This window comes from Pogoniulus pusillus, chromosome 17, assembly GCF_015220805.1.
Source record: "Pogoniulus pusillus isolate bPogPus1 chromosome 17, bPogPus1.pri, whole genome shotgun sequence".
NCBI lineage: Eukaryota > Metazoa > Chordata > Aves > Piciformes > Lybiidae > Pogoniulus > Pogoniulus pusillus.
In genome coordinates, this window is record NC_087280.1 from 5,437,378 (window position 1) to 5,449,625 (window position 12,248).

Genomic DNA, 12,248 nt, shown 5'->3' on the forward strand with positions numbered 1-12,248 from the left:
TTCCAGTGTCTCACCACCCTCACTGTAAAGAACTTGTTCCTAACATCAAGAACATCTTCCTAACATCTAGTTTAAGTCTGCCCTCTTCCAGTTGAAACCCATTACCCCTTGTCCTGTAACTACAAGACCTTGTAAATAGTCCCTCCCTGTCCTTCCTATATGCCCCCTTCAGATACTGGAAGGCTACTATAAGGTCTTCTCTAAGCCTTCTCTTCTCCAGGCTGAAGTGCCCCAGCTCTTGTAGCCAGTCCTCATTGCGGAGGTGCTTCGTAGCCCTCCTCTGGTCTCACTCGGACAGTTTGATGTCCTTCTTGTGTTGGATGCTCCAGAACTGTACACAGTACTCCAGGTGGGGTCTGAGTAGAGCAAAGGGCGAGAATCTCCTCCCTTGCCCTGCTAGCCATGCTCCTTTTGCTGCAGCCCAGGACATGGTTGCTGTCTGGGCTGCAGGAGCACGCTGCCAGTTCATGTTGAGCTTTTCATCAACCCAGATCCCCAGGTCCTTTTCCTCAAGGCTGCTCTCCAGCCATTTGCTACCCAGCCTGTATCTGCGTTTAGGATTGCACTGACCCAGGTGCAACCAGGAAGTTATCAGCAATGCACTAAACAAGGAGGGAAGGTGATTATTTTCTTCTGTTGCTAGTGGTTCTGTTTTTAAGTGACACACTAGGAGTCCTACCATCGTTTTTGTTAGTAGGAAGGGTAACCATTTCAAGATGTATTTTGAGAATACTTTTGTGCAGATTCCTCAGTCCTCCTGGGATACATGTTTTTCAGTTAAATGTCCTAGGTAAATTGTTCTTTCATGTAGAACTGAGGAACTTCGGTTTTGTAAAGATTTACTCAGGCAGCAACAATAGTAATGTTGATTTTATTTCTCTTTAAAAACACATCAGACTTAGTTTGGCCTATAGTTAACATTTACAAGATAAAAGGCATGTTCTCCCAGAATTCCTGCAATGATGAGGCATTGTGGAAGCATTGACTGAGTGTTGATATTACTGTGTGTCATTTATTTGAGGCAAATCTCACAAAGACAGTAAATACCTGCTGCATTGGAACTGAACATTGTTACATTTTAAATTAATTTATTGCCTTCTCTGAAGGAAAGGAGGGAAAACAGCTAATTAACACATTCTTAGTAGTTTTCCTCATTTACTGTATGTGGCTGTTTAAAATGTGGTTTAATTTACCTGTTCATTACAATTTTTTTGTAGCCCTGATAATATGGATCATGTGGATAATGCAGCTTCTGCAAGTGGACCTCCTTCTAGAAGTCGGTCAGCTGTGACGAGAAGACACAAGTTTGATTTGGCTGCCCGAACGTTGCTAGCACGTGCTGGTAAGTATGCCCAGACACTTCCAGGCCTCTCAGCTGGTAAATGAGGGGAGGAGGATTGGTACTTAACATGGAAGCTACAACACTGCCAACTCATGTTGAGCCTTTCATCAACCCAGACCCCCAGGTCCTTTTCTTCAGGGCTGCTCTCCAGCCATTCGCCACCCAGCTTGTATTTGTGCTTGGGATTGCGCTGACCCAGGTGCAGGACCTCACCCTTGGCCTTTTGGAATTTAATGAGGTTGGCCTGGGCCCACCTTTCCAGCCTGTCCGATTCTCTCTGGATGGCATCCCTGCCCTCGAGCAGGTCAACTGTGCCACACAGCTTGGTACCATCTGCAAACTTGCTGAGGGTGCACTCGATTCCTCTGTCCGTGTTGCTGACAAAGATGTTAAACAGCACTGGTCTCAGCACTGACCCTTGAGTGACACCACTTGTCAGTGGTCTCCAGGTGGACATTGTGCCATTGATTACAACTCTCTGCATGCAGCCATCCAGCCAATTCCTTATCCAGCAAGTGTTTGACCCATCAAGTCTGTGTTTTTGCAGTTGAGCAGAAGAGTTAAATATAAAATCAAATGGAAGTTCAAAGTGTAGTCATGTTTGTTACGTGCCAAATGAGAACACTGCTTTCCTTTTTCTCTCCTTGAGCGGGATTATACCGCTCCGTGCAGGCCCACAGGAATCAGTCTCGAAGAGAAGGGATATCTTTGACTCAGGATCCGGGGACACTTTATGACTTCAACTTGGATGAAGAGTTGGAAATCGACCTTGATGATGAAGCAATGGAAGCTATGTTTGGGCAAGACCTGGCTAGTGATAATGATATTCTGGGAATGTGGATCCCAGAGGTATTGGATTGGCCTACCTGGGTGTGTGTGATTGCAGCGGGAGCTGCTTTAACTTACTGCTTTTCGCATGTTCATGTTTTTAAATTTCAAGTAACATATGCATATACTTACAGCATGTTTGGAAATGTCTTGCTAAATGCCAGCAAAGCTTAAAATCTTATTATGTAGTTGCACTAAGATTATAGGCAGTGCCTTCTTGTGTTTCTTGCTCTGTACTTCTACATGTGCATAGTTTTGATTCTTCCTACCCTGAAAGATGACAACACAACTAGTATTGTTTTTAGTTAATATCAGTAAGGTATTAGCAGGTGTTCCAGATTGCTTAGTTTTTTGAGATAACAAAAACAGTCATGTTTGTTCTGTTGAAGTAATTATAATAATAAGCCCACCATTATCTGATCTAGAGCAACATAATTCCCACGTAAATCAGTTTTCCTTACTTTGGTCGTGTCACTCACTTCATTCTGTGGGAAAGATCTGGTGACAGTCCTCACTCAATTGTTGTGTAGCCCGTTAAAAATAGGTTTGAAGTGGAAAAGAACTACAGTAACAGCATTTTGCTGGTTCTGTTTGGATTATCCATGTCAGATCAGACAAGCAACCCACAAGACTAAGCTTTTGTCTCCTAGTGATGCTCCCTGATTTTGACAGGTTTGAGTGAGCATATTAAATGAGCTTTCAGTGAGCTTGTTTCACTGGAACATCATAATGAAATTACTGAGGCAGGAATGCAGTTATAGAAGAATGATCTTTATATTCAGTAAAAACCCTCACATTTCTTGACTTAAATGGTAATATTGTTCCTCTGTAAATGTAAAGTCCAATTGTCTGGAAAAAAATTTTTTTTTTAAACTTTGATCTAATCTTATTCAAGTTTTGAAGAAAGCCTGATAACTCATTGAATGTGATGTAACGAAGTTATATGTGAAAAGCTGTGCTGTCAAAAGTTTTGATTCAGATATGGAATGAAACAAGAGAATCTGATCTATGGAGGTCCCTTCCAACCCCTAACATCCTGTGATACTGTAATCTCATCCCCTGAAACTTTACATCCAAATTTTTTCCTGTTCTGAGATAGTCTGCTTTTGGGTGTGTCATAAATTGCCTGTTTACGCTTTGCTGTTGTGCAAGATAACCATATCAGTGTGACTCTGCGTGTAACAGGATCAGGAGCATCCACCCCAGAATACTGATGTTTTGTGTCTAATATGAAGATACTTCTTCTGCACAAGTAATGTGTGATAATCTTATTATGCAGCATGTTTGTGAATCTGAAGACAGAGAGGAAGTAGTGGTTTGTGAATTGTGTGAATCCAGTGTGGTCAGCTTCAATCAACACATGAAAAGAAATCATCCAGGCTGTGGTCGCAGTGCAAATCGCCAGGGCTATCGCAGCAACGGGTCTTATGTAGATGGCTGGTTTGGAGGTGAATGTGGAAGTGGAAATCCCTACTATTTATTGTGTGGCATCTGCAGAGAGAAATACCTAGCCCTGAAGAGTAAATCAAAAGCATCAACTTCTGAAAGGTACAGAAATACAGAGTGGATACTCTGTAAAGAAAGGAAACAACTTTAAAATGTTTATTAACATCAGCATTTTAAGAACGTGATTGAAGAATTCAATTTTTAGCAGAACCGATTTGTCTTTGAGGCTTAAAATCATTCTCTGTATTCAACTCATACATATTTAGAAAAAAAAAAGTTGTGATACTTCTATTTTCTAAATGGCAGACAAGGAATTATTTTTGAGATGTTACCTACTCTTGCAGACTTCATTTTGAAAACTTCTTCCAATTTTGTCTGACAATTCCAGTATATTTTTATGGGCCTTTCTCCCATTAGTACTGCAGAATGCTTCCCTACTTGACAATTTTAGGAGTCTTTTTGCTTTTTTTCTGTTACTAGCCTTTTTAGAAATTGTGTATGTGTTGTTGTAACAGTGAAGTAACTTTAGCAGTAAATGTAGTTTAAAATTATTATATGTATATGTAAAATACTAGAGCCATTCAGTTATTCTTTGATACTTTTTTCCATACAGGTACAAAGGACAGGCTCCTGATTTGATAGGTAAACAAGACAGTGTCTATGAAGGTATGTTTTGAGTTGCAGGAGATGTTAAATACTTCGCACTTGCACAGTGTTTTATTGTTCCAAAAATTTCCATGCAAATAAACCTGTCATGAAACCATACTGAAGGGCAAACTCAAAAATATGTTTTCAGGCTAGATGTATTTTTTATTATGTTTGGTTTTGTTCACTTTGTGGGGAGGAACAACAGTGGTATTTCTTCCAGTGTCTTTCATCTAAGTAGCTGAAATGACAGGCACCTAACTCTGGGTGATAAGGTGTTTTGAGTAGATGCTGTATCCAGAACTATACACAGAAAGCTTTTTGTTCAAATACATTTCTTGAGCTGTCTTTGTAGGAAGAGTTAAATCAGCATAAGTTAGGTATTTCAAACGTCTGCCAGTAGGCTTATTCTCACTTCTTCTTCCTTTGTACTGAGAGTGGCCTTTCACTTTAAACAGATTATTTCTGATGACTGTGGAAAACCTTTTCCAGATAATTCTTTCTTTGTGGACCTTTCTTTGTGGACCTTTCCATAGCTCATATGATCAAAACTGTATGATTTACCATATTTGTCTAAGACTAAATGAGTATTCCTGGGCTAAATGGCAAGTCCATCTTCCAGCTAATGGAAGGTGTTCAGATTCTACTGCTATGGGAAGAGATTGACCAAGACAGATCAGTGAACAGAAGTTGATGTGTATGGAAATGTTAGAAGGTGAATATAACTGAATTGCCGTTAGAGTGCCTTCCACCTCCACCCCAGGAAGGAAATGCAAAAAACCCTGGGTGTACAGTTATAGCTTAAGAACTCATACAGACTTTTGGAATAAATAGGGAGACCAGATTTTTCTGCTATCTCTCTGCTATTTGTTTCTTCCAAATATACACCTGTTACCACAATTCAAAGCACAGCTATATGTCTGCCAGTTTTACTGTATTCCAGGTTTTGGAGTTGTCATCAGATCTAGAACATGACCTCTCATTTCTGTGTTTTGAAAAAAAGCATCTAGTTTGATAATTCAGAGAATCTTCCATCAATATCCTCTGCAGTAGAAATAAATACTGAATTTAATGGAGAGGGACAACAGTAGGACTTTAGTTTTCTGATTTGCTGTATCGTATCTGCGTTAACATCATAAGATGAGTTCTTAAGACTGTTGTGTTACAGAGTACAATCTGTGTTCTGTACTCCATGTTTGCTTTTTAATTAATAGAAATTATTTAATATGCTTGCTTATGTAATCAAGTCTTAATTATCCTTCTCCAATTCTAGAAGACTGGGACATGTTAGATGTAGATGAAGATGAGAAGCTGACAGGAGAAGAGGAATTTGAGTTACTGGCTGGACCTCTTGGCCTAAACGATCGACGTATTGTACCTGAACCTGTACAGTTCCCTGACAGTGACCCTCTGGGTGCTTCAGTTGCCATGGTGACAGCCACCAACAGTATGGAAGAAACACTGATGCAAATAGGTACATTCGAAATTAGTTTCATTCAAGGAATGAATCTCTCCCTTTTGCTGTGATTTCATAGGGACAATGTGTGAATATCTTGACAGTCTTTCCTGCCTCCTACCATGAGGAAGTAAGAAGAGGTTCTAAATTGTCCTTTTATTATAGGGGAATTAGAGGGAGGAGTGTGAGGCATTTATATTGGCAGGAGGCTTGAAGTTTTGATTTAGTAATAAAACGGTGACCATAGTCTCGCAGTGAATGACAGCAGCATGTTTTGCAGAACTCAAAGATGGATTCATTGATTTAAGTTGGGACTTACAGACCAGCCTCTTGAAATGTAGCATCAATGTTTAAGTTTGTGCACCCTGATAATGGAAGAATGAAACACAGGAATTAACATTACCTTGAATGTTGTCAAGTTGTGCCCATCTGGCCTTGAAATAATTAAATTATGGAGTGTATTTCAGGAGTGCATTTTTCTCTTAGTTGTTACCACAATAGTTTTTGATGTATCAAAATCAATGAATAATATGCATATTTACTTCCGTGCTTACTGCTATATGATAATGTTTTGGGTTTTTTCAAACACTAATGCGTATCATCATTATTTCCAAGGCTGTCATGGCTCGATAGAAAAAAGTTCTTCTGGCAGGATAACCTTAGGAGAGCAAGCAGCTGCCCTAGTAAACCCACACGATCGTGTAATGGCTCTCAGAAGAGTGACAGCTGCTGCCCAAGTTCTCCTTGCAAGAACTATGGTTATGAGGGCGCTCTCACTTCTGTCTGTCAGGTTTGTGGCATCTTTACCAATACTACCAACTTTCCTTGTAGAGTGATTTATCAAGTTATGTTTCACAGGGAGTGTAGTTCTAAGATGTTTGGGAAAGGGAATCTCAGTTTATGTACTATTCATTTTGGGTTTTTTGAGCCCTGTCTTCAAATTTCATGAGAGAAACTTCTCATGGAAAGTAAACTCCATTATCATAACAGAAAGATTCTGTGTTAGTACATTTGTGTTCAAGATAAGTATTTGAACTTAGATGTAAACATAGGAGGAGAGAAGATGACCTGAGCTGTTGAGGTATGAGGATTTAAAAGCTGGCTGCAATGTTAGCTATGACACAATGCATCTGTATATGTGCATATTGTCATAGCATAACATCAAGCATGAATTACGCATGTGAGTTTGTGAGACATTCTAGGTAAAGTTGTGGGTTTCTCTCAGTGCAAGTCTATAATGTAGTTTAGTTTTCAGTTTACAAGAAAAAGGATGGAAGGGCTGCAGCTTCATTTCTCTTTCCCCTCCTTTCCCTTGCAGGCTAACAATATCTAGCTAATCAAACAGAGGTCACTAATAATTTGGAAACAGTTTTATTCAAACATTGCTAGTAAATTTTAAAATAAGGTAGAACTAAGAGCATTTGTATTAATTTTTGACAGTGGTTCCAGTTGTAGCCTGGCAGCTGGTCTTGAATCTTTGGGATTAACAGACATCAGAACTTTGGTTCGGTTAATGTGCCTTGCTGCAGCAGGGAGAGCAGGCCTCTCCACAAGCCCAGCCACTGCCACAAGTTCATCAGAGCGATCTAGAGGAATACACAGCAAAACAAGCAAGCCTATATCCTGCCTTGCCTATCTGAGTACAGCAGTAGGTTGTTTGGCATCAAACACTCCCAGCGCTGCCAAACTACTGGTGCAGTTGTGTACACAGGTAGGACTTGTTAATTCAACTTAAATGCACACAGTAAAGTACATATACAAGGTGAACAAATCCGTTTTGTAGATATTGAGAATTCGCGCTTTTGTCTCTTGAACTATGATGAGACTGCTCTCAGTTTGAGGATCTCCTTGGAGTTGTTGTTTATGGTTTTGCAGAAGAGTGCGATTCATTGGTGGTAAAAATCCAGCAGCTTCACATCTTTGGTGCTGAATTCTCTTTTCAAACAGAGATAAAACAGATGTGCATTTGTGCTTTTTGCATTGATAGGTTTTCCTGTTGAAGTTTTGTGATTTATGAGAGAGCCAAGTCTGTGTAGGACACAGGTTGTTATTGTTTAGAAAGAGATGATCTACAGCTGTGAATGTGTAACGTGGTTTCCTATGTATCAGGAAAATTCTAAGTAATCAGAGTAATTATTTGTTCTCCTGAGTTTGAACGGTCATTGTAGAAAAATAGGAGTGTAGGACAGTGTGAGGGATTTCCTTATGTGTTGAAAACCTTGAAAATTCTGCATCATTTGTTCACCTAAAATAGTTTCCAAAAAATATTTTTGTGTATTTGTTGTGTTGATTTATTGTCTGTCTTTATTTATAGAATCTGATTTCTGCAGCAACTGGTGTAAACTTGACAACAGTTGATGATCCCATTCAGCGAAAGTTTTTGCCAAGTTTTTTAAGAGGAATTGCAGAAGAAAACAAACTTGTCACATCTCCAAATTTTGTGGTTACTCAAGCACTTGTAGCACTGTTGGCAGACAAAGGGGCCAAGCTAAGGCCAAACTATGATAAAGCAGAAATTGAAAAGAAAGGTATGATGCAGGTTGTTTGTTGTGATGTTAATTGTTTAATCTTCAATTCCTCATTAGTATTTTAAGGAGAAACTAGCTATAGAATACTGTATCAATATATTCTTCAAAATGTATACAACATGTTTTCATTAGAATAGCCTTGTAGCATATACCAAAAGTTTATGTAAAAATATGATTTGATTACACAATTGCCTTTTTTGCCACTTGAAAGGAAGTCTGAGCCATGTGTGTATTCAAAGCCTATGGCAAAGATGTTCACCTTTGGTTGTGCTATCTAAGGAAATGATGACGAGCAAGAGCTGATGACTGTCACCAAAGTATTGTTTTGTCTCATACAGAAAGTTGTACTGCCTCTGCTGTGACAGGCCAAGGAACCAAAAAGCAACTGGTGTACATCACCAGCAGGTTGTTGCCATTAAAGCAGCAGTGACAGCAACTTATGTTTGTCAGAAGAGGCATTTTCCTGTTCAGAAAGCACTGGTTCTTTGAGCAGCCATTTTCCATATGGTGGGAATAAGGCTATTCGTAATTCTAGTATTAAGAGGGGTTTGGTGACATTTAAAGGTGTTATTTTTCTCTCCTTGTCAGAACTGTAGGGTTTTTTTAATGGTTAACATGATTCCAACATTCTTGTAAGATGTTTGTTAATCTCTTTCTGGGAATTGTGGCTAATGCTGTGTTCATTTGTGTAATTTTGTTTGATACTCATCTAGGCATCATCTCATTGTTTTGTTTAAGCAGGTTTAATTGCCCATTTGTATGCCCATCCTTCCTATGATCCTTCTGCTGTAGGCCCTCTGGAGCTGGCTAATGCACTAGCAGCTTGCTGCCTCTCCTCAAGGTTATCTTCACAACATAGGCAGTGGGCTGCTCAGCAGCTGGTGCGAACTCTCGCAGCACACGATCGAGATAATCAAACTACTCCTCAGACCCTCGCTGATATGGGGGGAGACTTACGAAAATGTTCCTTCATAAAGTTAGAGGCTCATCAGAACAAGGTAAGTAGTATTTCTGTCAAAAATGCATGAATTTTAATGCTGTCTTTCGTGGAATACAGAAAAAGTAGAATTACTCTTTTACAAATGCAGTGACTTAACTGATTTCCCACAATAGTTTTTTGCTGATAAAGTTTGAGGGTACCACTGATGCAGAAAAACGCTTAGCTTCTTTGAAGCTTCAGTGAAAGGGAATGTGAACCTGGTTTTAGGGTACATCAAGGCAGCAAAATCACCCCAAATCTCTTCTGAGACTATTTCTTACTTTGCATTAATTTTTCTGTCATAGTAGTTAACACCTTTGTTTGGTGTTCTTAGTGGCCTGTGTAACATGGGTCTGAACAAGTGTAGCATTCTTGTAAAGAATGGCTAATTATAGTACATAATACTATGAAACTAGAAAAATAGGTCTTGTTTTAGTGTTACAGTGTATTTCAATGCTAATGATTTGTCCTGTTGGATAGTGTTTGCTTAATACGAGTGAGTAAGCATGCCTGAGATTTAGATTTACATCCCAGTTTTGCCATGATTACTTTCATATCTGTAGGTCATGACATGTGTTTGGTGCAATAAAAAGGGACTTTTGGCAACTAGTGGAAATGATGGCACCATTAGAGTGTGGAATGTTACGAAGAAGCAGTATTCGTTGCAACAAACCTGTGTGCTTAACAAGCTGTAAGTTGATTTTTTTATGACGGTAAGGTATAATTTAAGCTGTAATTGTGCAAGTGCTGGAAAGAGCCAACCCTACAATATCTCCTGCACTGATGTTCTCTACTTTTTTTTGTCTGGTTCTGTTGCTGTGTTCATGGCATGCAAAGTAAATTAAATAGCTTAAAACTGAAAGCCAAACTGTAGTGAGAGATAAGTTAAAGCTATTTAAAAGTACTCTTAATTCATATAAGGTGAAATGGATAAAACAAAGCTGTAAGGGACTGTTACACAGATAACCTTGTGAGTATCCTTTAAGAGAGTTCCAGTGGACCTGATAGCTTCCTAATTATGAGCGTGGTCATTTGAGTCAAGTGTCGGAAAAGAATTTGTGACTTCAGGCGTTCAAGAACTGAGCATAATTCTTTTTCATGAGTGTCTGGGCAGTACTTCTGTGCCATTTGGGAAGTACTTCTGTGCCATTTGGGTGTGTCCAAAAAAGAAGGAAGAACAAGGGAAGGTTAAAATCTAATTCTTTAGTACAGCTGAGGTGAGTTTGATTCAGGATAACAAAGAAATAATAGTGAACTAGCAGGTTGCTTCACAGTCTTTTTGGTTCTTTACTTGCTGCTGTTAGATGCTTCCTTAAAAGGAATAAGCCCAGTGACGTAACCTGACTTCAGAAAACAGTGATGAGAGCAGCATCTTACTTTGACAGAGGTCTTCTGTTATTAACGTGACAGAAAAGTGCACTCCTTGCACAGCAGATTCAGAATTCAGTACTTCCGTGGGTTTGTTGCCAACAGTCTCAGTAATGGCTTCAAGTACAACTGCAAGACAGTTCTCATTTCTTTTTTTTGCAGTGAGTGAGTGCCAGTTCTTTAAGGTAGAATTATTGGGGTTTAGCCCTTATATATGAACAGATAAAAAGGCATTATCCTGTCCTTTTGATAGGATTATCTGTTCTTTCTGTGAGAATATATTTTGTTTCTCTGAGTTTGGAGGAATATTATGTATATGCTAATAGTTCACTACTCCCTGATACAGTGTTGATACCTATTCAGTTTTACTGTTAATAGGCTTGCATGTGTTGTGTTAGGAAGTTAGTGTTAATAAGAGATACAACATCCTATGACCTGCTTTATTCACAAATGTCTCCTGCTTTGAGCATGATCACATAAAAGATAGGCCTCCTGTATCTTCAAACATACAGGAGCATTTGGCCTGCAGCATGCACTCAGGTGGTGACACAGCATTCATTATCCTAGATCAAATCAGTAAAAACTGTACCTTAAGAACAATAAAATATGGCAGCTGCCCTTTAGCCAAAGCGAACTTCTGAGTGTGAGAACAGTGTGTCTATGTTGTAACAAGAGGAAGAGTTTAGAACTGAGGAAGGATTCATTCCTTTTGTCCAGACTGTTCTGTTTCATTTCCTGACTTCCCAGGAGATTTTGCCCTCACCAGAGGTGTTCAGTTTGAGATATAAATAAGTAAAGTTAAAAATAATTACATTTATATTCTAAATGAAGCCTAACTTCATGTTGTTTTACTGTGGAAATAATGGGTCATTCTATGATTTGAAATGGTTTAAAATAGAATAGAGAACTATGAGCAGAAAAAAAATCACTAGATAAATCTGCAGTGATGGCAGGAGGACTTCACGTTTTAGTTCTTACTTTTTATTAATTCCTTGTTTTCCTGTCTGCTTAAAGGACATACCCTTTAAAAACTATTTTATTCCATTATAGAGAAGGTGATTCTGAAGAAGGTCTAGGGTCACCCAGTGACCTTAGTTTGTCTCTTGTCTGTTGGAGCATCAGTGGCAAGTATCTGGCTGGAGCTACAGAAAAGATGGTGAACATATGGCAAGTCAATGGTATGCTCTTAACTAGTTGTGAACACTTTATGGTACAACATATTTTGAGGGAAGCTGCTAAGTTACTGAGTCTTTGTTTACCCAAGTATTTGTGTGTGCATTCCAGCTGAAATGCCTGCCATCTTCCAGAATGTCTTGGAAAATCATTTAGTGGGCTTATGATTTACCATTAATTCAGCAGAAAACTGAGTAGCATGGGTCCTTGTTGAATCAGAAGTGTTTAGGTGTGAGGATTGACCACTCTCTGCAATTTTTTTATCTGTAAATAATAATTTCCTGTAGTTTGCAAAAATTACCTTCCTAAGTGCAATAGGGAGAAACTGACTGACACAGATGGAGGGAAGAATTGCTAGTGTGATCAGCTAGCTGCAATGCCTTTTAATAAGAGCAGAATCAGGGAGCTGGGTTAAGTTCTTCGAGTACAAGAGCTATGGATAAATACATGAGGAAGAAAAACTGTAGGAGAAGCTGAGGCAGA

At 39.1% G+C, this 12,248-nt stretch overlaps 1 protein-coding gene across 8 annotated transcripts in view; it reads left to right on the top strand.

Annotated features, from left to right (window-relative positions):
- The window catches only part of HERC1 (HECT and RLD domain containing E3 ubiquitin protein ligase family member 1), a 108,228-nt gene that overhangs the window by 77,141 nt on the left and 18,839 nt on the right, over positions 1 to 12,248 (top strand). For 5 of the 8 annotated variants that reach the window (XM_064157368.1, XM_064157366.1, XM_064157373.1 and 2 more), the window contains 11 exons: positions 1,218 to 1,342; positions 1,992 to 2,212; positions 3,450 to 3,718; positions 4,230 to 4,282; positions 5,535 to 5,735; positions 6,333 to 6,507; positions 7,158 to 7,428; positions 8,032 to 8,245; positions 8,987 to 9,243; positions 9,788 to 9,915; positions 11,643 to 11,770. In XM_064157368.1, coding sequence (XP_064013438.1) covers positions 1,218 to 1,342; positions 1,992 to 2,212; positions 3,450 to 3,718; positions 4,230 to 4,282; positions 5,535 to 5,735; positions 6,333 to 6,507; positions 7,158 to 7,428; positions 8,032 to 8,245; positions 8,987 to 9,243; positions 9,788 to 9,915; positions 11,643 to 11,770 — 2,042 coding nt within the window. The remainder of the gene's footprint in view (positions 1 to 1,217; positions 1,343 to 1,991; positions 2,213 to 3,449; positions 3,719 to 4,229; positions 4,283 to 5,534; positions 5,736 to 6,332; positions 6,508 to 7,157; positions 7,429 to 8,031; positions 8,246 to 8,986; positions 9,244 to 9,787; positions 9,916 to 11,642; positions 11,771 to 12,248) is intronic. The other 3 variants (XM_064157374.1, XM_064157371.1, XM_064157372.1) reach the window with 3 other exon arrangements.